This window comes from Melanerpes formicivorus, unplaced genomic scaffold (assembly GCF_026170545.1).
Source record: "Melanerpes formicivorus ecotype bairdi unplaced genomic scaffold, bMelFor1.0.p_v2 SCAF_68, whole genome shotgun sequence".
NCBI classification, from domain to species: domain Eukaryota; kingdom Metazoa; phylum Chordata; class Aves; order Piciformes; family Picidae; genus Melanerpes; species Melanerpes formicivorus.
In genome coordinates, this window is record NW_027142420.1 from 1,822,442 (window position 1) to 1,848,714 (window position 26,273).

The 26,273-nt window shown below is 56.3% G+C and overlaps 1 protein-coding gene across 3 annotated transcripts in view; it reads right to left on the reverse strand.

Moving 5' to 3' along the window:
- Positions 1–1,544: 1,544 nt before the first annotated feature.
- SCG5 (secretogranin V) overlaps positions 1,545–26,273 on the reverse strand; it is a 31,311-nt gene continuing 6,582 nt past the window's right edge. For 2 of the 3 annotated variants that reach the window (XM_068162912.1, XM_068162911.1), the window contains exons 3-6: positions 19,515–19,664; positions 17,150–17,262; positions 8,082–8,135; positions 1,545–2,213 (exon numbers count right to left, since the gene is read on the reverse strand). In XM_068162912.1, coding sequence (XP_068019013.1) covers positions 2,118–2,213; positions 8,082–8,135; positions 17,150–17,262; positions 19,515–19,664 — 413 coding nt within the window. In that variant the 3' untranslated portion in view covers positions 1,545–2,117. The remainder of the gene's footprint in view (positions 2,214–8,081; positions 8,136–17,149; positions 17,263–19,514; positions 19,665–26,273) is intronic. The other variant, XM_068162913.1, reaches the window with a different exon arrangement.

Genomic DNA, 26,273 nt, shown 5'->3' on the forward strand with positions numbered 1-26,273 from the left:
TACCTGAAAGGACAACAGAGAGAGGTTTGTCCTGGTCTCTTCTCATCCAAGGTGTGGCCTCCCCAGGGGGCTGAGTCCCAGGGGACAATCCCCTCCCTGCTCCTCTGAACACAGCATGGCTGATCCCAGCCAGGAGGCCTTTGGCTTTCTTGGCCCCCTTGGCACACTGCTGGCTCCTGTTCAGCTGCTTGTCCATCAGACCCCCCCCCCCCCCCCCCCCCCCAGGTTCCTTCTTCCACATGCAGCCTCGAGCAAGTTTAATGTCCCACATGAAACACCCTGCTCAGCTCCACACTGCTTTTCTTAAGCTAGGCTCACAGCTCTCTCTTCACCAGGCAGAACCAATGGTGCATGGCAGTAGCCTTCCCTTGCCAGCAGGCTGTGTCTCAGCTGGGTTAACTGACAGGCTGACAGGGGTAAAAATGCTCTTAAAAGGCTTTCATGGGAGGAAAATAGGCATGCTCCTGATCCCCAATCCATGGTAACTGTACAAGGCTGAGGGCACCTGGGAGAGCATGCCTGGAAGGATTGGTTTGGAGGAGTGGAGATAGCTGCTGCCACTGCCCATCCACTCCAGGAGCCCAGCACTGTGATGGTTCTCTACCAAAACAAACTACATCCATCAGCTTGGGCTGGTTTGGGAGCAGGAGGAGGCACAGCTGGTTTGGTTTGGGTTTTTTTTAAATGAACAAGGGACTACCTTGCTAATTAACAAGGGAAGACTAACAAGGTGATGCCAACCTCAGGAGCTTCAACAAGACCAAGGGCAAGGTCCTGCAGCTGGGTCAGGGCAACCCCAGGCACTGATACAGCCTGGGCAGGGACTGGCTGGAGAGCAGCCCTGAAGAAAAGGACCTGGGGGTGCTGGGGGAGGAGAAGCTCAACAGGAGCCAGCAGTGAGCACTTGCAGCCCAGAGAGCCAAGCAGAGCCTGGGCTGCAGCAAGAGAAGCAGAGCCAGCAGGGCCAGGGAGGGGATTCTGCCCCTCTGCTCCACTCTGCTGAGACCACAGCTGGAGCTCTGGGGCCAGTTCTGGAGCCCCTAGGACAGGAAGGGTCTGGAAGTACTGGAAGGTGTCCAGAGAAGGGCCAGGAGGATGAGCAGAGGGCTGGAGCTGCTCTGCTGTGAGGACAGACTGAGGGAGTTGGGGTTGTGCCTTCTGCATCTTTGTGGCTCTGTGCTGGACTCTCTCAAGCAGTTCCCTGAAGTCCTTCCTGAACTGAGGGGCCCAGAACTGGAGGCAGTATTGCAGAGAACAGTGGGGCAGATGGAATTTCCACCCAGCAGCACCACTGGTAAGGACTGGGTGATGGGTTGGACTTGGAGGCCTCTTCCAAGCTGGTTGACTGTGACTGTGTGAAAGAAGTGGAAGCCTTCAGGAGAGCTGTGGACACAGAAGGGTTCAAACTTACCAGGGGGAAAAGATTGCAGTGGAGAGAAGTCCACAAACCCAAAGCACCAATCCCTGAGACAAAGGAGCCCCTGAAAGAGTTTGGGGGAGGGGGAGGAGGGAAAAACCAAACCCCCAAAGTCACATTGCAAACCTTGTAGATTGCTTGAAAATGTTTATTAAAAGGGACCAAAAGCCAACACAACCTCTCTGGGTTAAAACAAATGCTTTGCCTTTGCTAAGTAACAGTGTTTGGGCCCAAACCACGAAGCTGTAATTTCCATGTGTCAAACACAGTTAACATTTCAGACTCAAGCCCTGGAGTCAGGCATCCTCCTCTCCACGAGCTGCTTCCTCAAGACCCTTTCTGCCTCACGTGAGCCACTCAAAAACAACTACACAGGTTGAAAGGTTGCTCCATGCCTGAAAGAAAAACAACAGAAAGCCTCTCTTGGTCTTTTTTTTTTCCCTTTTCTTTGCCTTTTTTGTTCCTTACCATAACTTAACAGAAAGCAGAACCATCTCCTTTTGTTATCTGGGAGAACGTCCTCTTATAAATACAGCTGGGTTTCATCTACCAACCAGAGACATAACAAACATGCTGCCCCAGTCAGGAGGGGGGTTTTAATAGCAAGGATCTAGCAGAGGATGGCAGAGGAGTGTTCATCATTCCTTTGTTGGGGTTTTTTTGTGTTGCTGTCTTGGTTTGGTTTCTTTTCCAGTTGGACTTATTCAGGGCCTTGGTCTTCGTCTGAGAAATGCGGAACGGACTTCTTGGCCACGACGTTGTCCAGGCGCTGCCCTTGCAGGTAGGGGTTCACACTCTGCAACAGTTTGACACCATGGGTACTTGTTAGAAGCCAGGAAACACAGCAGAGGGGACTGGGGTTAGTGGATCATACAATCATGGAGTGGCTCAGGCTGGAAGGGAGCTCAGAGCTCAGCTGCCCCAACCTCCCCTCCATGCCCAGGGACACCTCTCAGCTACACTCAGCTGCTCAAGGCCTCATCCAGCCTGGCCTTCAGCAGCCCCAGGCAGGAGGCAGCCACAGCCTCCCTGGGCAGCCTGGGCCAGAGTCTCAGCAGCCTCCTGCTGAAGGACTTCTTCCTCAGCTCCAGTCTGACCCTGCTCTGCCTCAGCTTCAAACCATTCCCCCTTGGCCTGTCTCTAGACCCCCTGATGGGAAGTCCCTCTGCAGCCTTCCTGCAGCATCCCTTCAGCTCCTGGCAGGCAGCTCTGAGGTGCCCCTGGCTGTGTTTTTCTATTTCTTATCTGTCAAATATTGGCAAAACAAAACCCCAACCAACTGCTCCCAGGCAGTGTCTCTAGGAGTCAGTCAGTGTTTTGTTTTTGGGGTTTTTGTGTGTGCAAGAATCTAATCCACTCCACTCAGAAGAATGCAAGCAGAGGAGGGCTATTAGAATGCAGGGCAGAGTCACAGAGTGTTAAGGGTTGGAAGGGACCTCCAGGGATCATCCAGTCCAAGCCCCCTGCCAGAGCAGGGCAGGGCACACAGAACACATCCAGGTGGGTTTTGAAGGTCTGCAGCAAAGGAGACTCCACAACCTCCCTGGGCAGCCTGCTCCAGGGCTCCATCACCCAGCCTGAACTAAACACTTTTTGCTCCACTCCTCCTTTCCTTGGCTCAGCAGAGGCAGCAGCAGCAGATCTAACTCCCTTATTCTGCAGGCAGGACAGGACTTGCTCGAGGTGAGCTTTAGCTTAATCACTGACCTGTGCTGAGGGCTAAGTGAGGTACCAGGACACCACTCTGGACCAACATCTCTTCTTCAGCCTATCTCCTCTCCAGGAAACCCCTCCTTGCTTCCCCTCTTTGATGGCAAAACAAAGAGCTGCTGGCACAGAGCTGGAGCCAAGCAAGGCTTTGGCCTAGGAAATGGCTCTCCCACCACTGCCAGGACGAGGGAATGCTGGAAAGAAGATCCCCAGAGAGAGCTTAACTTCACTCTGTGCCATGGAAGCAGCACAACATCAGCCTGAGGATGAACAGATCCTGTCTCAGAACTGTTTGCAGATTACAGTGCTGGAGAAAGCCTATGCTTGAGTGTTCCCTGTCTTCACTGGGGCTTGCAGCTACCAAGCAGCTGAGTGGAGCTTCCAGAATGAAGTGTTATTTACAGCCACTCTCTGGCCTTTCCAGGCTGCCAGTGCAAACCCAGCTCAAACATCTCCTTTCTCCTTCACAGATAGAGACAGAAATTCTAGCCTGCTTTTTCTCCTTTCTTTTTTGAGGCCAAGAAAAACTCTTTGCCTGAAGGACAAACTTGGGAGGAATGCAATTTTTTCCAGCACCTCCTGATTCCTGTCAGGCTGTGCCACTCAGACATTACTTTTCTTGAGGTACTGCTGTGCTTCCCTCACCAAAGTGTAGCTCCTCAGAAATACACTGAAAAAAAACCCAACCCAACCACAACAACAACAACAAAGGCAACAAAAATTAAGCTGCTTGGGATAAAAGGCACAAAATGTTTCTTTTCAAACATCTCAAGTGTTTATCCAATCTCTGGAAAACACTTAGGGGGTGCCTGGCTTCAAAGGTTAAGGCCCCTGGGTTCCTACAGGTTTGTCAGCTGCTGTCTGTGAAGCTGAGTCAGAGCACAGAGAGGACTTTTTGCCTCTCCTTTTGTTATCATTGGTTGGGTTTTGTTGTTGGCTTTTGAGTGTTTTTTGCATGCTGCAAGTGAAAAACGTCCACAAATTAAGGAGCAAGAAATGAGTCTGGAACAGAGGACCACAGGATGTTAGGGGCAGGAAGGGACCTCTGGAGATCATGGAGTCCAACCCCCTGCCAGAGCAGGAGCAGAGAACCCAGCACAGGGCACACAGAACATATCCAGATGGAGCTTGAAAGGCTCCAGAGAAGGAGACTGCACAACCTCTCTGGGCAGCCTGCTCCAGGGCTCTGGCACCCTCCCAGGGAAGAAGTTCCTCCTCCTGCTGAGATGGAACCTCCTGTGCTGCAGTTTCCATCCATTGCTCCTTGTCCTATCCCAGGGTGCAGCTGAGCAGAGCCTGTCCCTGTCCCCTGCCTCCTGACCCCCAGCCCTCAGCTATTGATAGCCATTGATCAGATCTCTCTCAGTCCTCTCCTCTCCAGACTGAACAGCCCCAGGGCTCTCAGCCTCTCCTCCCCAGGCAGTGCTGCAGTCCCTTCAGCAGCCTTAGAGCCCTCCCTTGGCCTCTCTCCAGCAGATCCCTGTCCCTCCTGAGCTGGGGAGCCCAGAGCTGGATGCAATATTCCAGCTGAGGACTCAGCAGGGCAGAGCAGAGGGGGAGGAGAACCTCCCTGGCTCTGCTGGCCACACTCCTCTGGATGCCCCCCAGGACCCCCTTGGCCTTCTTGGCCCCCAGGGCACATTGCTGTCCCATGCAGAACTTGTTCTCCACCAGCACTCCCAGGTGCTTCTCCCCAGGGCTGCTCTCCAGCAGCTCCCCTCCCAGCCTGTCCTGCTGCAGGTTATTATTGCTTCCAGGGGCAGGACTCTGCTCTCAGCCTTGGTGAACCTCAGGAGGTTCCTTGGAAAAGAAAACTAACACTAAAGCTTTAAGTTGTTAACAATGAGACAGATGTAAGTGATTTGTGTTTGTCTAAAGGAGTTCTGTTTAATGGCAATTCAGTGAAAACTGGGCTGCTCCAGAAACTTCTAGGAATTGCTTGAAGATTCTTAGGAAGATGACTTGGTCTTGGTTTGGTTTATTGAGTGGTAGCAGGCACCAGGACAGACTAGGGCTCATCCTGCTGGGAAGCAGCTCCAGGGAGAAAGAACTTGGAGCCCTGCTGGACAGCAAGCTCTGCATGGGACAGCAATGTGCCCTGGGGGCCAAGAGAGCCAATGGGATCCTGGGGGGCAGCAAGAAAAGTGTGGCCAGCAGGGCTGGGGAGGTTCTGCTCCCACTCTGCCCTGCCCTGCTGAGACCACAGCTGCAATCCTGTGTCCAGTTCTGGGCTCCCCAGGTCAAGAGAGACAGAGACCTGCTGGAGAGAGTCCAAGGGAGAGCCAGGAGGATGCTCAGGGGACTTGAGCATCTCCCCTGGGAAGAGAGACTGAGAGCCCTGGGGCTGTTGAGTCTGGAGAAGGCTGAGAGGGATCTGATCAATGCCTATCAATAGCTGAGGGGTGGGGGTCAAGTAGAGGGGGCCAAGCTCTTCTCAGTGGTGCACACCAATAAGCCAAGGAGCAATGGATACAAACTGGAACACAGAAGGTTTCAGCTCAACATGAGGAGAAAATTCTTGCCAGTGAGGGTGCCAGAGCCCTGGAGCAGGCTGCCCAGAGAGGTTGTGGAGTCTCCTTCTCTGGAGCCTTTCCAGCCCCACCTGGATGCCTTCCTGTGCAGCCTGCCCTGGGTGATGCTGCTCTGGCAGGGGGGTTGGAGTGGGTGACCTCTGGAGGTCCCTTCCAGCCTCTCATGCTCTGTGCTTCTGTGGACTGCCAGACCTGTGCTAAGAAAATTCATCAGCTGCAATGGAAGAAACTGGAAGTTTCAGCCCCAGAAGTCTGGCCTAGCCCTGGCCCTGTGGCTGCCACCTCTCTCCAGTCATTATTCCTGTTGTGTTTGATCACCTCAGGCAGCAGGGAGCCAGCAGCTGTGCTGCTCTGGTCTGTTGTGGTGGCTGCTTTGTTTGTCTGATGTATGCATTGCATGAATCCTGCTGGAACATGCTGTTCTAGCTATTAATAAATATTCCACAGGAGTATTGCCAGAGTGAATTCTACCTCAGAGCTAAAACCAGGTGCCCAGCCTTTTTTCCCTTCCCACTAACAAAGCTGATAATCAAATGTAAGCAGGAGGCAGATATGAAGCTCAGGACAGGTCATTAGCTTGTGGCTGAGCTGTGTTTATGAGCAGTGATGTGTGAATTGGGAAGAAATCAACTGATCCTCTTCTCTTTCCAGCAGGGGCTTCAGGACTGAGAGTTAAATAAATACATGTGCTAGTAAATCATCTGCACTTAATGCTTCAGTTATTTCAAACCAAATTGCCTTCATTTACAGCATAAACTGCACTGGCAGACTGGGAGAGGCTACTTTCTGGCAGAGGGCTGAACTTTGTTCTTCTGGTAAAACAAATATGAAATATATGTATCTGTCTATAGAGCAGCAGCTAAATAGAACCACAGAGCTGGCAGGGCTGGAAGGGACCTCAAGGCTCAGCCAGCTCCAACCCCCTGCCATGGGCAGGGACACCTCACACTACAGCAGGTTGCTCACAGCCACATCCAGCCTGGCTGCAAACACCTCCAGGCAGGAGGCTTCCACCACCTCCCTGGGCAACCTGTGCCAGGCTCTCACCACCCTCATGGGCAACAACTTCTTCCTCACACCCAATCTTAATCTCCCCACTTCTACTTTTGCTCCACCCCCCCAAGTCCTATCACTCCCTGACACCCTCAAGAGTCCCTCCCCAGCTTTCTTCAGATACTGGAAGGCCACAAGTAGGTCTCCTCAGAGCCTTCTCCTCTCCAAAGTGAAGCCTTTAACCCTGCCTGAAAATGATGCTTTGATAAAAGCCAGATTGCCAGTGCCAGAAAGAGAGAGCTGAGGGTGGATGTCCAGAAGTTCAGAGTGAGATGTGGATTTGTTTCAGGGATGAGAACCCATCCTCCTGAGATTTTCAAGCAAGAGTTTAATCTGAGGTAAAACCTAAGCATGTGAATCACAGGATCACAGGGTGAGGGGTTGGAAGGGACCTCTGAAATCACTGAGTCCAAGCCCCTGCCAGGGCAGGAGCAGAGAATCCAGCACAGGGCACACAGAACACATCCAGATGGGGCTGGAAAGGCTCCAGAGAAGGAGACTCCACAACCTCTCTGGGCAGCCTGCTCCAGGGCTCTGGGACCCTCCCAGGGCAGAAGTTCCTCCTCATGCTGAGCTGGAACCTCCTGTGATGCAGTTTCCATCCATTGACCCTTGTCCTATCCCAGGGTGCAGCTGAGCAGAGCCTGTCCCTGTCCCCTCCCTCCTGACCCCCAGCCCTCAGCTATTGATAGCCATTGATCAGATCCCTCTCAGCCTTCTCCTCTCCAGACTGAACAGCCCCAGGGCTCTCAGCCTCTCCTCCCCAGGCAGTGCTGCAGTCCCTTCAGCAGCCTTGGAGCCCTCCCTTGGCCTCTCTCCAGCAGATCCCTGTCCCTCCTGAGCTGGGCAGCCCAGAGCTGGATATTTATAAGCATTTATTAAATCCCCTCTCAGTCTTCTCCTCTCCAGACTAAACAGCCCCAGGTCTCTTTGCCCCAAATCAAATCACATCAGCTCAAGAACCAATTCCCCTTCCATTTCCCCTGTAAAACCAAAAGCCATTGTCCTGCAGAGCAGTCATTAATTCTACCAACACTCTGTTCTGTTGTTTTCAGTAGGAACCTCTGCAGCCCTGCTTCAGAGACATTGAACTGAAGTGAAATGGGTTTGTGCAAGCAGCAGCCTTTGCAAAACACAGAGAAGCTGGAGTCTTTCTTCCAGTCCATGTTGTGCACTGCAGGGCAGCTTGGGAAAGCAAGCAAGAAGCTGTTTCAAGAAGTACATCCTGTAAGCAGGGGGCAGGCTTGGTGCCTGCTGGAGCAGCTCAGCACAGAGCTGCTTCACACTAACCCCTTCCTCTCAACACCATCAGCTGAGTGCCTATAGACACTCAAGATGACACAAGGGCTAGAAAGCATTCTGACACTCACCCTCTTTCTTCTTTTTGGAGCACCACTCATCTTCTCAAAGAGTAAGTTCTTGCTCTGGAAAGGTTAAAAAAGAAAACAAACCCTGAGCCATCAAGTTCAGTAGGGCTTCCTTTAAGCTGCTTCTCCTGCTGTTAAATATTAGGAGGCTTAGAGGGGTGTGTGGTTTCACAGGGGAGAGAAACCACAAACAAACGTTTGGATCTGCCTGCCAACAGCCCTTCTGAAGCAGTCACAGGGGGCTGGAGCAGCTCTGCTGTGAGCACAGGCTGAGGGAGCTGGGGGTGCTCAGCCTGCAGAGGAGAGGGCTCCGGGGACACCTAACAGCAGCCTGCCAGGGCCTGAAGGGGCTGCAAGAAGGCTGCAGAGGGACTGTTTGCAGTGACAGGATGAGAGGCAATGGCTTGAAATGAGGAGATTTAGATGGGATGTATGGAGAAAGTTCTGCATGATCAATGATTCTATGATTCTGTGAATTTAAACCCCACTCATTGTCCACTGTATCATCATCTGTGTTAGGGCTTGTTGCCTGAACTTGTGCTCCAGGTACCTACTGCTGTAGTGATATAGACTGAATTATTATCAAAGGGGCTGGGTTGGAAGGCACCTCCAAAGCTCACCCAGTCCAACCCCCCTGCACTCAGCAGGGACATCCCCCACTGGGTCAGGGTGTTCACAGCCCTGTCCTGCCTGACCTTGAGTAGCTCCAGGGATGGAGCCTCAACCACCTCCCTGGGCAGCCTGCTGCAGTGTTCCAGCAGCCTCCTAGTACAGAGCTTCCTCCTAATGAAGTGTTCCAGCCCCCTGAGGGACACCACTTGTCACTGCTCTCCATCTGGACCTGCAGCCATGGTTTCCTACAAGCAGTGGGTTCTGCTCCAGCCTGGAAGGACACACACATGGAATGAAGCTGGGGGTGGGGAGATTCAGGCTGGAGGTGAGCAGGAAGTTCTTCACTGTGAGAGTGGTGAAGCCCTGGAATGGGTTGTCCAGGGAGGTGGTTGAGGCCCCGTCCCTGGAGGTGTTTAAGCCCAGGCTGGATGAGGCTCTGGCCAGGCTGATCTAGTGTGGGGTGTCCCTGCCCATGGCAGGGGGGTTGGAACTAGCTGATCCTTGTGGTCCCTTCCAACCCTGGCTGATCCTGTGATACTATGACACATGCTCAACACACTTTTTTTGTCTTTGTTTCCACTGTGGATTAGGAAGGGGGGGGGGAAAAAAAACAACACCCCAACCCAAACCCCCAAAGCCCTAACCTGAAAAAGGAAGGAGAGGAGAAGAATGAAGCTGTACAAAAGCAGGACACTGTATAAACAAGGCCATTAATTCTGCCCCTCTAAACAACTGAGCTGAGGTTTGGTTGTATAAATAGAGAAGTGGAATCCTAAGCCTCAGACAAATTCACCAAACACTTCGACCCTCTCTGCAAGCCTTGATGGGAGAAAAAACAAACACCTCCAAGTGTCATGCTGAAGCCTGCCAAAGTTGTCTGCCCTGCTCTCCTCAAGCTCATTAAACCCCAGATTCACAAGGCCCTAATCTCTTGCCCAGCCCTCGAGTTGTTGGGGCTTTTTTCCCCTCCTCTCTCCTCGTCTGAGCGGTGCCAAAAAGGAGCAGAGGATGAAGCTGGCCAGGGAGGCCGTCTTGGCTGGGCCCTTGTGCAGGCTCACTTCACATTTCCCATCTGAAAGAAACCCAGGGTCATGCAAGTGCCTCTCTTGAGGAAACAGAGCACCACCAAAGCCTCTCTCCTTTCATCTTATGCTTTTCACCAGAGCAAAAATTGCTGCTGCTGCAGCAGGGAACTCATCCTGCCCCTGTACACAGCACTGCTCAGGCCACACCTTCAGTCCTGTGTCCAGTCCTGGGCTCCTCAGTTTAAGAAGGACATTGAGAGGCTGGAAGGTGTCCAGAGAAGGGCAACAGGGCTGGGGAGGGGTCTGGAGCACAGCCCTGGGAGGAGAGGCTGAGGGAGCTGGGGTTGCTTAGCCTGGAGAAGAGGAGGCTCAGGGGAGACCTTCTTGCTCTCTACAGCTACCTGCAGGGAGGTTGTAGCCAGGTGGGGGTTGGTCTCTTCTCCCAGGCACCCAGCACCAGAACAAGAGGACACAGTCTCAAGCTGTGCCAGGGGAAGTTTAGGCTGGAGGTGAGGAGAAAGTTCTTCCCAGAAAGAGTTATTGGCCATTGGGATGTGCTGCCCAGGGAGGTGGTGGAGTCACCATCCCTGGAGGTGTTCAGAAAGGCTTGGATGTGGCACCTGAGCCATGGTTTAGTTGTCAGGAGGTGTTAGGTACTAGGTTGGACTTGGTGATCTGTGAGGTCTTTTCCAATCTGGTTGATTCCATACTTGAATGAGGGCACCACAGGCTGGGATTTGGATGGGAAAGACTCAGAAGTTGACATGCTTGCAACCAACTAACTGGCGCCAGAGAGACCTTAGATCTTCCCCTTGGACCTTTGCCCCCAGATCTTTCAGCCTTCACTGGAACTTCTTGAAGCCAGCAATAACCAGGTCTTTCTTTTCATAGAATCAACAAGGTTGGAAAAGACCTCAGAGATCATCAAGTCCAACCTGGCTACAACCTCCCCTCAGGGAGTTGGAGAGAGCAAGAAGGTCTCCCCTGAGCCTCCTCTTCTCCAGGCTAAGCAACCCCAGTTCCCTCAGCCTCTCCTCACAGGGCTGTGCTCCAGACCCCTCCCCAGCCTTGTTGCCCTCCTCTGGACACATTTCAGCATCTCAACCTCTTTCCTAAACTGAGGAGCCCAGAGCTGGACACAGGACTCAAGGTGTGGCCTAACCAGTGCTGAGCACAGGGCAGAATGACTTCCCTGCTCCTGCTGGCCACACTCTTCCTGATGCAGGCCAGGATGCCCTTGGCCTTCTGGGACACCTGGGCACACTGGTGGCTCATGTTCAGCTGCTGTCACCCAGCACCCCCACGTCCCTCTCTGCCTGGCTGCTCTCAGCCACTCTGCCCCCAGCCTGCAGCACTGCCTGGGGTTGTTGTGGCCACAGTGCAGCCCCTGGCACTTGGACTTGTTGAATGCCATCCTGTTGGCCTCTGCCCATCTGCCCAGCCTGGCAAGGTGCCTCTGCAGAGCTCTCCAACCCTCTAGCAGATCAACTCCTGCCCCCAGCTTGGTGTTATCTGCAAACTCACTGCTGATGGACTCAATGCCCTCATCCAGATCATCAATGAAGATGCTGAGCAGGATGGGGTTTGGGGTTTGGTTTGTTTTTTCGCCCCCTGACCTGCTAATGCAATTTGGGTTTTACTGTGGTTGCACTAAGGAATGCACGCTGGCTCCTTCGAGGGACAAGTCAGGGGGAACTGTGGCACTGCCCCAGCTGCTGTGTGGCAGGAAAAGGCAGGGGAGAAGCTCCCCTGAGAGCTGGGAGCACACAGGGCAGCTCGCAGGGCTCCAGGAGACACAGCGGCTCCGAGGGCTTCAGAGGGTGCTGACAGCCCAGAGCCTTCCCAGCACGCAGGGCTGCCTGCACATGCAGCCTGCAAACACACAGCCCACGGGGCAGCTGGGCCCAGGCTCTGCCAGGGGAGAGGCAGCAGCAGGCTGCTGGTGGGCAGAGGGCCTTCTGGAGGCTGGGGTGGGGGCAGGGGGAGGATGAGGATGCATGCACTTGGCCACAGGCAGCTGCGTGGCTCGCTTGGGATCTGATGGAGATGAGAGCGAGTGACCTACAAGAGCTGAGCAGCTTCCTCCCCCTCCCTCCAGAGAGCCTCAAGCAGCCAATTGTGAGAGTGCTTCTCTCCTCTCTTTTCCCTTTTTTTTTGTTCCCCAGTAAGATAAAAATAACCAAAGCAGCCAGCAAGGCAGATGCTGCTGCATTTATCATCCCAATGCGTGCTTACACACGAGGAGGCGGCGACTGGGGCAGCGCCGGAGCTCAGCTCAGCAGCTGCTGATGCACATCTACCAGCTGCTTCATCTCTTCAATGGGAAAGAGCTGGAGCTGGCTGCACTGCAGCTAGATAGGATCCCCTCTTCAGTACCTAACAGCCTGGTTTAATCCACTCCTCTTCAGTACCTAACAGCCTGGTTTAATCCACTCCCCCTTCAGTACCTAACAGCCTGGTTTAATCCACTCCCCCTTCAGTACCTAACAGTCTGGTTTAATCCACTCCCTCTTCAGTACCTAACAGCCTGGTTTAATCCACTCCTCTTTAGTACCTAACAGCCTGGTTTAATCCACTCCTCTTCAGTACCTAACAGCCTGGTTTAATCCACTCCTCTTCAGTACCTAACAGCCTGGTTTAATCCATGTGTGAGCAGCTTTCTCCCCCCTCCACCCCCCAGATGGACAGAGAACTGACACCAAAAAAAAGAGAGGCCAGGATTCACCATTGATCACTCAGCACTTGTCAAGCATGGATGTGGTGCTGATGGCAGTGCAGTGTGCATGCTGGAGGCTGAAATCTTGCTGAAATATTGGAGCCAGAGATCATAGAATCACAGAATTGTTATGGTTGGAAGGGACCTCAAGGCTCAGCCAGTCCCAACCCCCTGCCATGGGCAGGGACACCTCACACCACAGCAGGTTGCTCACAGCCACATCCAGCCTGGCTGCAAACACCACCAGACAGGAGGCTTCCACCACCTCCCTGGGCAACCTGTGCCAGGCTCTCACCACCCTCATGGGGACCACTGCTGCACCCTTCCCTCCAGCTGTCTGCTGCACCACACAGCTTGGTGTCAGCAGCAAACCTGCTGAGGGTGCACTCAGTGCCACTGTCCATGGCACCAACAAAGATGCTAAACAAGCCTGGCCCCAGGAGTGATCCTTGAGGGACTCCACTTGTCATGGGACATGGACCCATTGACAGCCACCCTTTGGGTGCAGCCAGGTGGTCACAGGATGCTAGGGGTTGGAAGGGACCTCCAAAGATCACCAAGCCCAACCCTCTTGATGCTCAGTTCTGAGCTATTGCTGGGGGCCAAAGATTAGCAGAAGTGCTTTTTGCTGGTCTTCAAAGTGGTCTCATGAAAGCAAATCACTGATGAAGCATCCTGCATGATCTGGCAGGAATCAGCAAGCTCTCCATCTGCTGTTGCCCAAAATGAAACAGAAAAAAACCCAACCCCCTTCTGGATGGCAGTTACTCAGAGTGCAACAACAGCCTCCACAATGTGGAGCTCTGGCATGCTTCTCCCTAGCCATTTAGTTCAGTAATTAAAGGCCATAAATCTTCCCCTGGCTTGATTAGGACTGATGAATCATTGTCTCCCAATCAGGGCAGGAGGGGAGGCTGCCAAACGTGTCCCCAGCTATCGATGGCTGCTCGCAGAGCGCTGGGTTAGGGCAGTCCTGCAGGGAAGTGTTACAGCAGTGTCACATGCAGACTGCAGCATTTGCTCTGGGAGCATCAATTATGGTCACTGTTATTGTTTCCCTGGTGCCTGGAGAGGGATTTGGGATTGGACATCTCACTGATGTAATCTAAGATTAAGCAGCAGAGCTCTCTTTGGAGCCTCTGCCCTGCAGAAAGAGCCTAGCTGGAGCTACTCACAGCCCTCTGTGCTCAGGGCAGGCCTGGTGTCCCCTGCCTCCAGCCTCCTGCATGCCTTAGATGCAGGGTGGAAAAGAGGTTCTCAAGGTGAGAAAGGGAGAGAGGAGGCAGGGGGCGAGGCAGGGGGCGAGGCAGGGAGAGAGGAGGCAGGGGGCGAGGCAGGGAGAGAGGAGGCAGGGGGCGAGGCAGGGAGAGAGGAGGCAGGGGGCAAGGCAGGGAGAGAGGAGGCAGGGGGCAAGGGAGGGAGAGAGGAGGCAGGGGGCGAGGCAGAGGGGAGAGGAGGCAGGGGGCAAGGCAGGGAGAGAGGAGGCAGGGGGCAAGGCAGGGAGAGAGGAGGCAGGGGGCGAGGCAGGGGGAGAGGAGGCAGGGGGCGAGGCAGGGGGAGAGGAGGCAGGGGGCAAGGCAGGGAGAGAGGAGGCAGGGGGCAAGGCAGGGAGAGAGGAGGCAGGGGGCAAGGCAGGGAGAGAGGAGGCAGGGGGCAAGGGAGGGAGAGAGGAGGCAGGGGGCGAGGCAGGGGGAGAGGAGGCAGGGGGCAAGGCAGGGAGAGAGGAGGCAGGGGGCAAGGCAGGGAGAGAGGAGGCAGGGGGCAAGGCAGGGAGAGAGGAGGCAGGGGGCAAGGCAGGGAGAGAGGAGGCAGGGGGCGAGGCAGGGAGAGAGGAGGCAGGGGGCAAGGCAGGGAGAGAGGAGGCAGGGGGCAAGGCAGGGAGAGAGGAGGCAGGGGGCAAGGCAGGGGGCAAGGCAGGGGGAGAGGAGGCAGGGGGCAAGGCAGGGGGAGAGGAGGCAGGGGGCGAGGCAGGGGGAGAGGAGGCAGGGGGCGAGGCAGGGGGCAAGGCAGGGGGCGAGGAGGCAGGGGGCGAGGCAGGGGGAGAGGAGGCAGGGGGCAAGGGAGGGAGAGAGGAGGCAGGGGGCAAGGGAGGGAGAGAGGAGGCAGGGGGCAAGGGAGGGAGAGAGGAGGCAGGGGGCAAGGCAGGGGGCAAGGCAGGGGGAGAGGAGGCAGGGGGCAAGGCAGGGGGAGAGGAGGCAGGGGGCAAGGGAGGGAGAGAGGAGGCAGGGGGCAAGGCAGGGAGAGAGGAGGCAGGGGGCAAGGCAGGGGGCAAGGCAGGGGGAGAGGAGGCAGGGGGCAAGGCAGGGGGAGAGGAGGCAGGGGGCAAGGCAGGGGGCAAGGCAGGGGGAGAGGAGGCAGGGGGCAAGGCAGGGGGAGAGGAGGCAGGGGGCAAGGCAGGGGGAGAGGAGGCAGGGGGCAAGGCAGGGAGAGAGGAGGCAGGGGGCAAGGCAGGGGGAGAGGAGGCAGGGGGCAAGGCAGGGGGAGAGGAGGCAGGGGGCAAGGCAGGGGGAGAGGAGGCAGGGGGCGAGGCAGGGGGCAAGGCAGGGGGAGAGGAGGCAGGGGGCGAGGCAGGGGGCAAGGCAGGGGGAGAGGAGGCAGGGGGCGAGGCAGGGAGAGAGGAGGCAGGGGGCGAGGCAGGGAGAGAGGAGGCAGGGGGCGAGGCAGGGAGAGAGGAGGCAGGGGGCAAGGGAGGGAGAGAGGAGGCAGGGGGCGAGGCAGGGGGAGAGGAGGCAGGGGGCAAGGCAGGGAGAGAGGAGGCAGGGGGCAAGGCAGGGAGAGAGGAGGCAGGGGGCAAGGCAGGGGGCAAGGCAGGGGGAGAGGAGGCAGGGGGCAAGGCAGGGGGAGAGGAGGCAGGGGGCGAGGCAGGGGGAGAGGAGGCAGGGGGCGAGGCAGGGGGCAAGGCAGGGGGCAAGGCAGGGAGAGAGGAGGCAGGGGGCAAGGGAGGGAGAGAGGAGGCAGGGGGCAAGGCAGGGAGAGAGGAGGCAGGGGGCAAGGCAGGGGGCAAGGCAGGGGGAGAGGAGGCAGGGGGCAAGGCAGGGGGAGAGGAGGCAGGGGGCAAGGCAGGGGGCAAGGCAGGGGGAGAGGAGGCAGGGGGCGAGGCAGGGGGAGAGGAGGCAGGGGGCGAGGCAGGGGGAGAGGAGGCAGGGGGCGAGGCAGGGAGAGAGGAGGCAGGGGGCGAGGCAGGGGGAGAGGAGGCAGGGGGCGAGGCAGGGGGAGAGGAGGCAGGGGGCAAGGGAGGGAGAGAGGAGGCAGGGGGCAAGGGAGGGAGAGAGGAGGCAGGGGGCGAGGCAGGGGGAGAGGAGGCAGGGGGCAAGGGAGGGGGAGAGGAGGCAGGGGGCAAGGGAGGGAGAGAGGAGGCAGGGGGCAAGGCAGGGGGAGAGGAGGCAGGGGGCGAGGCAGGGGGAGAGGAGGCAGGGGGCGAGGCAGGGAGAGAGGAGGCAGGGGGCGAGGCAGGGAGAGAGGAGGCAGGGGGCGAGGCAGGGGGAGAGGAGGCAGGGGGCGAGGCAGGGAGAGAGGAGGCAGGGGGCGAGGGAGGGGGCAAGGCAGGGGGAGAGGAGGCAGGGGGCAAGGCAGGGGGAGAGGAGGCAGGGGGCAAGGCAGGGGGAGAGGAGGCAGGGGGCAAGGCAGGGGGAGAGGAGGCAGGGGGCAAGGCAGGGGGAGAGGAGGCAGGGGGCAAGGCAGGGAGAGAGGAGGCAGGGGGCAAGGCAGGGAGAGAGGAGGCAGGGGGCAAGGCAGGGGGAGAGGAGGCAGGGGGCGAGGCAGGGGGCGAGGCAGGGGGAGAGGAGGCAGGGGGCAAGGCAGGGAGAGAGGAGGCAGGGGGCAAGGCAGGGGGAGAGGAGGCAGGGGGCGAGGCAGGGGGCAAGGCAGGGGGAGAGGAGGCAGGGGGCGAGGCAGGGGGCGAGGCAGGGGGAGAGGAGGCAGGGGGCAAGGCAGGGAGAGAGGAGGCAGGGGGCAAGGCAGGGAGAGAGGAGGCAGGGGGCGAGGCAGGGGGAGAGGAGGCAGGGGGCGAGGCAAAATAATGAAGCTAATAAAGGAAATAGGAGGAATAAATGAAATAATAATGGAAATAATAACAATAATAAAAGTAGTAATGATAAATAATAAAGGAAAAAGGAGCAGCAAGTCTTCCAAACGCCTTCAGCCAGAGAGGATTCCCCAGAGCAAGTTGTCTGGACCCAGCTTCAGGCTGTGCTGCACTCCAGTTGTTATTTCCCTGCTGAGCATGTAAGGGCTGAACAGGGACTAGCCACTGACCCTGCAGAAGCATCCAGGTATTCTGCTGGGTGTCTGAGCAGCTGAGCTGATCCTGGAGAACCTTTCACTTAGGGGTTTTAAGTAGCTAAACAGATGAACTGGACCTGCAGACTCCCTCAGTTCCTGGTTGTTAGTACCTAAGCAGCTGAATGAGCCTGGAGAACCTTTCCAGTTAGGGCCTTGGCATGTTCTGAAAGCTCAGTTTTGGTTCCATGCCCACTGCAGGCTCAGCTCTGCTGCACTTACCAAGTACCTCCACAGCTGTTATGCTTTGAGACAGGTCACAAGCCAAGGGCTTCTCCTGTCTAGTCTGCAGGGATTTCTCACCATGGCTCCTACCTTTCCAAAAGCCAGCCCACCTTTCTGAGGAGTCTCCCTTACTGGGTCCCCATCATCCCAGGCAGCAGGCAATCGACCCCCCCAGCCTGACATGCAAGAGAAACAAGCCCCAAGTGTGTACTCACCCACTTGCCCATGCTGGGGTAGTCATGCTCTGGATCAAAGAGGTGCTGGTGCAGCTGGTACTCCCTGCTGAACTCTGCTGTGTCTGGGGTGTTCTCCAGACAGCCATCATCAGCTGCAGAAGCAGGTTAGAAAGCACTGAGTGCTGATCAGACTGGAAATGCACAGCATCATCAGGGGATGGCTTAGCTTGGAAGGGACCTCACAGATCACCGACTCCAACCTCCCCCCCACACATGAAACTGCAGACAGTGTCACAGCAAGGATAACAACCTCTCAGAAACTGGCTTCTTTAGCACAAGCACTCATCAGTAACTTAAAGACTCAGCAGCTTGAGGCTGGAGTAGCTCTTTGGGTAATGTATTGGGAGTGTTGACCTGCACCAGGGCAGGGAGGCTCTGCAGAGGGACCTGGAGAGGTTGGATCCATGGCCAAGGTCAACAGCAGGAGCTGCAAGCAGGCCAAGTGCCAGCTCCTGCACTTGGGGCACAACAACCCCAAGCAAGGCTCCAGCCTTGGGGCAGTGTGGCTGGAAAGCTGCTGGCAGAAAGGGACCTGGGGGTGCTGAGGGACAAGCAGCTGAACAGGAGCCAGCAGTGTGCCCAGGGGGCCAAGGGAGCCAAAGGCCTCCTGGCTGGGATCAGCAATGCTGTGTCCAGAGGAGCAGGGAGGGGATTGTCCCCTGGGACTCAGCTCTGGGGAGGCCACACCTGGAGCATTGTGTCCAGTTTGGGGCAGCTCAGTGCAAGAGAGATGTGGAGGTGCTGGAGCCAGGGCAGAGCAGGGCAAGGAAGCTGGGAAGGGCCTGGGGAAGAAATCTGCTGGAGAGCAACTGAAGGAGCTGGGGATGGTTAGTGTGGAGAAGAGGAGGCTGAGGGAGACCTCACTGCTGTCTACAACTACCTGAAAGGAGGCTGTGGAGAGGCTGCTGCTGGTCTCTTCTCCCAGGGAATTAGTGATGGAACAAGAGGGAATGGCCTCAAGCTGCAGCAGGGTTAGACTGGACAGTAGGAAACATTTTTTTCCCCATCAAGAGTGGTCAGGGACTGGAATGTGCTGCCCAGGGAGGTGGTGGAAGCCTCACCCCTGGAGGTGTTTGCAGCCAGGCTGGATGTGGCTGTGAGCAACCTGCTGTGGTGTGAGGTGTCCCTGGCCATGGCAGGGGGTTGGAGCTGGCTGAGCCTGGAGGCCCCTTCCAGCCCTGACAATCCTCTTAAACATAGAATCAGAGCATGGTTGGGGTTGGAGGGGGATTCCAAAGGTCATTCAGTCCAATTCTATGATCCTCTGACACCAGCACTGTGGCTCATCTTCCCAAGGCCTCTCTGCCTTTGGGTGGGAAACAATAGTATCAGCTAGACACATGTGTGCCCTCTGTGAGTGCTGAGCCAGAAGTCTTCCAGCCCAAGTGCCCCAGGCTCTGCCCTTCCTGCTGTGGAGTGTGTGGGAGACACTGCAGACAGGGACTGGAAAAATTGTTTTCCATTAAGCAAATCCACAGACCTGAGTGAGGAAGGCCTGCAGTAATTGCTGTGCACAAGGCAGGCCCCACTTCAACCTCCATTTAAGGCTCTGAGGAACACTGCCCTCTAATCCTGACAGCATCTCCCCTCACCCCTACCAAGGACAGAGCCATTTGTCTGGGCAGCCTGCACTCCCCTGCCTTCAGACCTGGCTCTGCTGGGCTTAGCTAACAACTGTTCTTTCACCCAAGGAAGAAAAATGGAAGGGATTGCCAGAGGCATCTCCCTGCACCCCAGCTTTGTAATTTATTGATCTAATTGCTACCAGAAGTCCAGGAGGCAAGAAGAGAGAAAGTCTGAGTGTGAGAACACCAAAGCCCATCACCTGCAGCCTGTCAGCCCCCAGGGCACAGAACAGGCTTGGGAAGGGAGGCACTGCCAGCTGCAGGAGGCACAACGAGGCCAAGTGCAAGGTCCTGCAGCTGGGTCAGGCCAGCCCCAGGCACACAGCCAGGCTGGCTGCAGAGTGTCTTTGGAGCAGCTCTGCAGAAAGAGCCTTGGGGGTGCTGAGCAGCTCCCCAGGAGCCAGCAGTGCCTCCTGCAGCCCTCAGGCAGCTGTGTGCTGGGCTGCAGCCAGAGCAGTGTGGGCAGCAGGGCAGCAGAGGGGATTCTGCCCCTGGGCTCTGCTCAGACCTCACCTCCAATCCTGCCTCCAGTTCTGGTGTCCCCAGCAGGAGGAGGACACAGAGCTGCTGGAGAGAGTCCAGAGGAGGCCACAAAGATGCTCCAAGGGCTGGAGCAGCTCTGCTGTGAGCACAGGCTGAGGGAGCTGGGGCTGTGCAGCCTGGAGAAGACACAACAGCACTGGGCACTGGCAGAGGCCTGGCAAGGCTGCAGCAGTTACCTGTTTTCCCAATAGGGCAGGGATTTGGAGGGTCAGGATACCCTTGGTCTTCACTGAAGTCCTTTGGCACATTGTCTCCTGTCAGCTCAGCCACGATGTTGGGGATGTTGCCGTAAGGACCCAAGTGCTGGAGCCCCTCGTGGGCACCACCTAGCAAAGGGGAGTTCAAACACAAGTGTCAGAGGCTTAGTTGCTCCAAGTAACCCAGACTCAGACTGAAATACATACATCTATCTGTGCAATTGTGATAGAGACAGATCCAGGCTCAGATGTCAAGTGTCTCATTCAGAAACAGAGCCCTGAGACCTACAGCAGATAAGTCAGAGGATGGCAAATGACAGCAGGAAACACAATCAGCCACTTGCCACTCACCTGAGTTAAAACAAACAGTAATGCTCTTGAGGTAAGAAAAGGCAAAGAGAAAGGACCAGGAGATGGCAATGGAGCTTCATCCATCTGCTGCACAATCACCTTCAGGCACTGCTCACTGCAGCAGCCAGAAGAGCTGGGGAGACAGCATCTAGGCCAGACAAAGGTAGTGCTGTGCTGCCACCCAGCCAGAGCTGGCTGAGAGCTGGGCAGAGCACAACCTCAGGAAGGTCAATAAGGACAAGAGAGAGTCCTGCATCTGGGCAGCAATCACAGCAGGCACCAGGACAGACTAGGGCTCATCCTGCTGGGAAGCAGCTCCAGGGAGAAAGAACTTGGAGCCCTGCTGGACAGCAAGCTCTGCATGGGACAGCAATGTGCCCTGGTGGCCAAGAGGGCATCCTGGGGGGCAGCAAGAAAAGTGTGGCCAGCAGGGCTAGGGAGGTTCTGCTCCCCCTCTGCTCTGCCCTGCTGAGACCACAGCTGCAATCCTGTGTCCAGTGCTGGGCTCCCCAGCTCAAGAGAGACAGAGACCTGCTGGAGAGAGCCCAAGGGAGAGCCAGGAGGATGCTTAGGGGGCTTGAGCATCTCCCCTGTGAAGAGAGACTGAGAGCCCTGGGGCTGTTGAGGCTGGAGAAGGCTGAGAGGGATCTGATCATCTGATCAATGTCTATCACCCCTCAGCTGAGGGCTGGGGGTCAGGATGAAGGTGCCAGGCTCTGTTTGCTGGTGCCCAGTGACAGGCCAAGGAACACCAGGGACAAGCTGGAACCCAGGAGGCTCCACCTCAACAAGAGGAGACACTTCTGTGTGGTGAGGGTGGCAGAGCCCTGGAGCAGGCTGCCCAGAAAGGTTGTGGAGTCTCCTTCTCTGGAGCCTTTCCAGCCCCACCTGGATGCCTTCCTGTGCAGCCTGCCCTGGGTGATGCTGCTTTTGGCAGTGGGTTTGGACTGGATGATCTCTGGAGATCCCTTCCAACCCCTAACACTCTGTGATGTGGTTCAGAGCTGCTATTGCTGATGGGACTCCTTGTGCCTGCACAGGTACACAGCAGCCTATGGCACAAAGCATCCCCAGGAGTGCATTTCATCCACTCTGACCCTGCTCTGCCTCAGCTTCCAACCATTCCCCCTTGGCCTGTCTCTGGACCCCCTGATGTAAAGTCCCTCTGCAGCCTCCCTGCAGGATCCCTTCAGCTCCTGGCAGCAGCTCTGAGGTCCCCCTGGAGCCTTCTCCTCTGCAGGCTGCACAGCCCCAGCTCCCTCAGCCTGTGCTCACAGCAGAGCTGCTCCAGCCCTGGGATCATCTTCCTGGCCCTCCTCTGGACTCATACACAGATCCACAGTAGTTCTGTGGTGATGAGGCTAAACACAAAAGCCCAACTCTACCACACCTGTCCCAGTGCCACTGAAACCAACATCTAACACAGAGCATGAAATCCTTCTGCTGTGCTGAGCTCCTTCCCAGACTGATTGCATTTATGTACTTAAAAGCATCAGGTTCTGATTGTTGCTGTGAGCTCCAGCCCCACCTAATCAATAGGTGTTTGACCATCCTGATCCCCATGGCACCACCCATCAGATAGGAGCAGATCTGCCCTTGCATGTGGTGCAGACCTCTTGGCACCAAAGCTCCATCCATGGAGCAAACAGAGGGACTCAGCAGGCTCCAGTGTGCTGCAGACACATGGAACCTCCAGCTGCCTGCCAAGAGCTCCCCTGCCTGAGCACAACCCAACCTGTCTGCAGGGACAGAAAGGATTGTTTCCTGCCCAAGATGCTGTCAGGGGTTTTCCTTTCCTAGGGACAAGGGCACCTGCCCTGGTGCCATCACTGAGCACCCTGGAGTGATTGAACAGTGTGAGCAAAGCTCCCTCCTTACCAACTGTGCTGAGCAGTGCTCGCAGGAGAGACTGCAGCACTAACCAGGAGATGCCATGGATGCAGCAGAGGGGCAGGGGGCTGTGCACAGCCATTCACAAGCTGCATTGCTCTGGGGGCTGTGAAGTCACTGATTTGAGGGCTGGGGGTCAGGAGGGAGAGGACAGGCTCTGCTCAGCTGCTCCCTGGGATAGGACAAGGAGCAATGGATGGAAACTGCAGCACAGGAGGTTCCAGCTCAACATGAGGAGGAACTTCTGCCCTGGGAGGGTCCCAGAGCCCTGGAGCAGGCTGCCCAGAGAGGCTGTGGAGTCTCCTTCTCTGGAGCCTTTCCAGCCCCATCTGGATGTGTTCTGTGTGACCTGTGCTGGATTCTATGCTCCTGCCCTGGCAGGGGGCTTGGACAGATGATTTTTGGAGATCCCTTTCAACCCCTAACCTGCTCTGATCCTGTGAATCTCACAGGTTGGAAAAGACCTCAGAGAGCATCAAGTCCAACCTAGTACCTAACACCTCCTGACAACTCAACCATGGCTCCAAGTGCCACATCCAAGCCTTTCTGAACACCTCCAGGGATGGGGACTCCACCACCCCCCTGGGCAGCACATCCCAGTGGCCAATAACTCTTGCTGGGAAGAACTTTCTCCTCACCTCCAGCCTAAATCTCCCCTGGCACAGCTTGAGACTGTGTCCTCTTGTTCTGGTGCTGCTTGCCTGGGAGAAGAGACCAACCCCCACCTGGCTACAACCTCCCTTCAGGTAGTTGCAGAGAGCAAGAAGGTCTCCCCTGAGCCTCCTCTTCTCCAGGCTAAGCAACCCCAGCTCCCTCAGCCTCTCCTCCCAGGGCTGTGCTCCAGACCCCTCCCCAGCTTTGTTGCCCTTCTCTGGACACCTTCCAGCCTCTCAACCTCTTTCCTAACCTGAGGAGCCCAGAACTGGACACAGGACTCAAGGTGTGGCCTAAGCAGTGCTGAGCACAGGGCAGGATGAGCTCCCTGCTCCTGCTGGCCACACTGTTCCTGATGCAGGCCAGGATGCCATTGGCCTTCTTGGCCACCTGGGCACAGTGCAGGCTCATGTTCAGCCTACTATCAACCAGCACCCCCAGGTCCCTCTCTGCCTGGCTGCTCTCAGCCACCCTGCCCCCAGCCTGGAGCACTGCCTGGGGTGGACACACATACTAGGATTAAATACACAACAGCTACCAGGTCACAGCAACTGTGACACAGACATGCAAAAATAGCCCAGGAGGGCTCTCTTGCAGCCTGAAGTAGAGACTGACAAAGACATGAGTACTAATTATTGAGTAACAATAGCATCCCCTTCCCAGGGGAAGCAGGAGGCAAAGCATTGTGCGGTTGGCTGAAACAGGGCTGGCAAACAAATACAGAAAAGCTTGTACAAAGAACAGCCTTGGAGTGAGGACAGATGGGCTGGGGACATCCACCTGGAGTGCTGCACCCAGCTCTGGAGCACTCAGCACAGGAAGGAGCTGGACCTGATGGAGCAGCTCCAGAGGAGGCCATGAAAATGCTCAGGGGGTTGGAGCAGCTCTGCTACAAGGACAGGCTGAGGGAGCTGGGGGTGTGCAGCCTGGAGCAGAGAAGGCTCCAGGCAGACCTAACAGCAGCCTGCCAGTGCCTGAAGGGGCTACAGGAAGGCTGCAGAGGGACTGTTCCCAGAGGCCTGCAGGGACAGGAGCAGGGACAATGGTTTGAAATGAGAGCAGAGCAGATTGAGATTGGATGTGAGGAACAAGTTCTGCAGCAGGAGGCTGCTGGAACTCTTTGTCCTTCCAGTGTGACAGCTCTCCATCCTGGCCTGCACCTTGCCAGCTCTACCTTTGCTGTGTTGCCACACTCAGGAGATGCCTCACCCCTAACCAAAGGCAAGTTTGGCACAATGCTTTCTGGAGCTGTGGCATCTTTAGATGGGACACCCTCCAAAGACTTCCTTCTTCCTCTCACAGCATGGTTTGGGCTGGAAGGAATCTCTGAAGCTCATCCAGTCCAACCCCCCTGCAGTCAGCAGGGACATCCTCCACAGGATCAGGTTGCTCACAGCCCCATCCCACTGGATCTTGGATGCTCACAGGGATAGTCAGGGCTCCTCTCTGGGCTGCTCCAGCGTTTCACCACCCTCTAAGATCTTACATTCCTTCCTTTATTATCTGCAAGCCTCTCCTGAGGAGTTCAAACTGCCAAATCCTGGATGCAGAACACCCAATGACATTCCCCCCCTGCCCCCCCAAGCATCTTCTGCTACCTTCATCCTGAGAGCCCTGTCCTGGCTGCTGAGACTGCCTGAATCATCACATCCTCTCTATTGCACAGAAGCTGCTGAGCAGGAGGCTGGGGAAGGAGAAAGGGCACAGGGGAAGCAGGAATGGAAAAATGCAAAGCCAGCCAACTTCCTTAACCACTCCAGAGCCTGCCTCTGGAAACCCAAGGGGGCTGCAGCTATAGATCCTGGAGCAGCCCAGATTCCAGAGCCAGCTTGCCTTCTGCTCAGTGACACAGCTCCTTCAAGCCAGAGCCACTTCTTCCTTTCTACTTCTCCCTCTGCAGAGGGACAGACTCCTGCCAGCTGTGTCTCCTGAAGCCTTAAGCACACACATCACAACTCCTGAGCCTTGCTTTCAACTGAGCTCCCCCCAGGTTTTCACCCCAGCTTTTAACTACACCCAGCACAAAGAGTTCAGCTTCTGCTGGGGCCAGAGCAACACCCAGGCCTCCCCACCACAGAGCATTTCTTTGTCCTTAACAGCAGCTTTTGTGCCATGGGTATCATTCACCATTCCAGCTGCACACCCAGGGAGACACAGCCAACAGCTCCCTGGCTGACAGAGCACCAACACAAGCCTGGTGCCTCCCTGCTTAGCAGCCCTCTGAGGGACTCTGTTCATAGAGTCACAGCATTGTCAGGGCTGGAAGGGACCTCAAGGCTCAGCCAGTCCCAACCCCCTGCCATGGGCAGGGACACCTCACACCACAGCAGGTTGCTCACAGCCACATCCAGCCTGGCTGCAAACACCTCCAGGCAGGAGGCTTCCACCACCTCCCTGGGCAGCCTGTGCCAGGCTCTCACCACCCTCATGGGCAACAACTTCTTCCTCACATCCAGTCTGAATCTGCCCACTTCTGTGACCATGTGTGCAGCACACAGCTCCATGGATCACCACAGAGGGAAGTCAGGAACCTGCTTCAGCCCACGAGGGATGGACACTGTTCCAGTACTGGGCTGGAGCTGCTCTCCTATGAGGACAGGCTGAGAGAGTTGGGGCTGCTCAGTCCAGAGAGCAGAAGGCTCCAAGGAGACCTAATTGTGGCCTTCCAGTATCTGAAAGGGACTACAGGAAAGCTGGGGAGGGACTTTTGAGGGTGTCAGGGAGTGATGGGACTGGGGGCAATGGATCCAAGCTAGAGGAGGGGAGATTCAGATTAGACTTGAGGAAGAAGTTCTTCAGCATGAGGGTGGTGAGAGACTGGCAGAGGCTGCCCAGGGAGGTGCTTGAGGCTCCTTACCTGGAGCTATTCAAGGTGAGGCTGGGCAGGGCTCTGGGCAAGCTGATCTAGCTGGGGGTGTCCCTGCTGAGTGCAGAAGGGAGGTTGGACTGGATGAGCTTTGGAGGTGCCTCCTGGCCTGGAGCATTCTGTGGTTCTAACCCAGCTCCTTCCTCCCTCCTGTTCAGCAGCTGAGCACATTCCTCTTGTCACTCAGCCCTGCAAGCAGCTGTGAGGCACTGCTGTAAGCATGCAGGATGGGAAGCACAGAGAAGGGCTCTGGAGCCTGCCAGAGATCCTATCTCCTGCCCATGACACCACAACCAAGGGAGGGAGGAATCCCTTCCCTGGCTGGACTGCAAGGAGTCTAGAAAGGGCTTTTCAGGAACACAAAACCACAACCACCAGCTCAAACAAACCAACAGCACACCAGAGGCTTTCCCTTCTCCTGAGCTGTATGGGAGGCAAGGAAAACTCCGAGGGAGATCTGCAGAAGGGAATCAGGACTCCAGATTCCCCAGGATGAACTCCAGGGGGCTGTGAACTGCCCGAGCTGAGCTGCTGGTGCCCTCCTGTGTTTAACTGGGAGGTTACTGCTCTCCCACCACTGCTGCCAGTCCTCCAACTGACACTACACACAGATTCATTCTCCCTCCTCACCCCCACCCCCCTTAAACCCTGGCAAAAGCACAGAAGCATGCAAAGGAAGAAAGAAAGAAAGAACCAAGGCAAAACCCAAGAGGTGGTCTCTTACCTCAGAAATTCAGGCACAAAACCCAGCTTCAGTGCTCTGGAAATGCTGAAAGCACATCAGAGACTCAGCCAGGTTGGAAAAGACCTCAGGGAATAGGTTGGACTGGAGGATCCCTAATACCTGGCACCTCCTGGCACCTCTGACCCCATTCCTTTCTTCTACTCTTTTGCCCTCTATCAGCACAGATGCAGGCCTGGCCCTGTCTGCAGACAACTGGAGTACAGCCCAGGGGGAAAGCCTTCTGCAGGGCTTT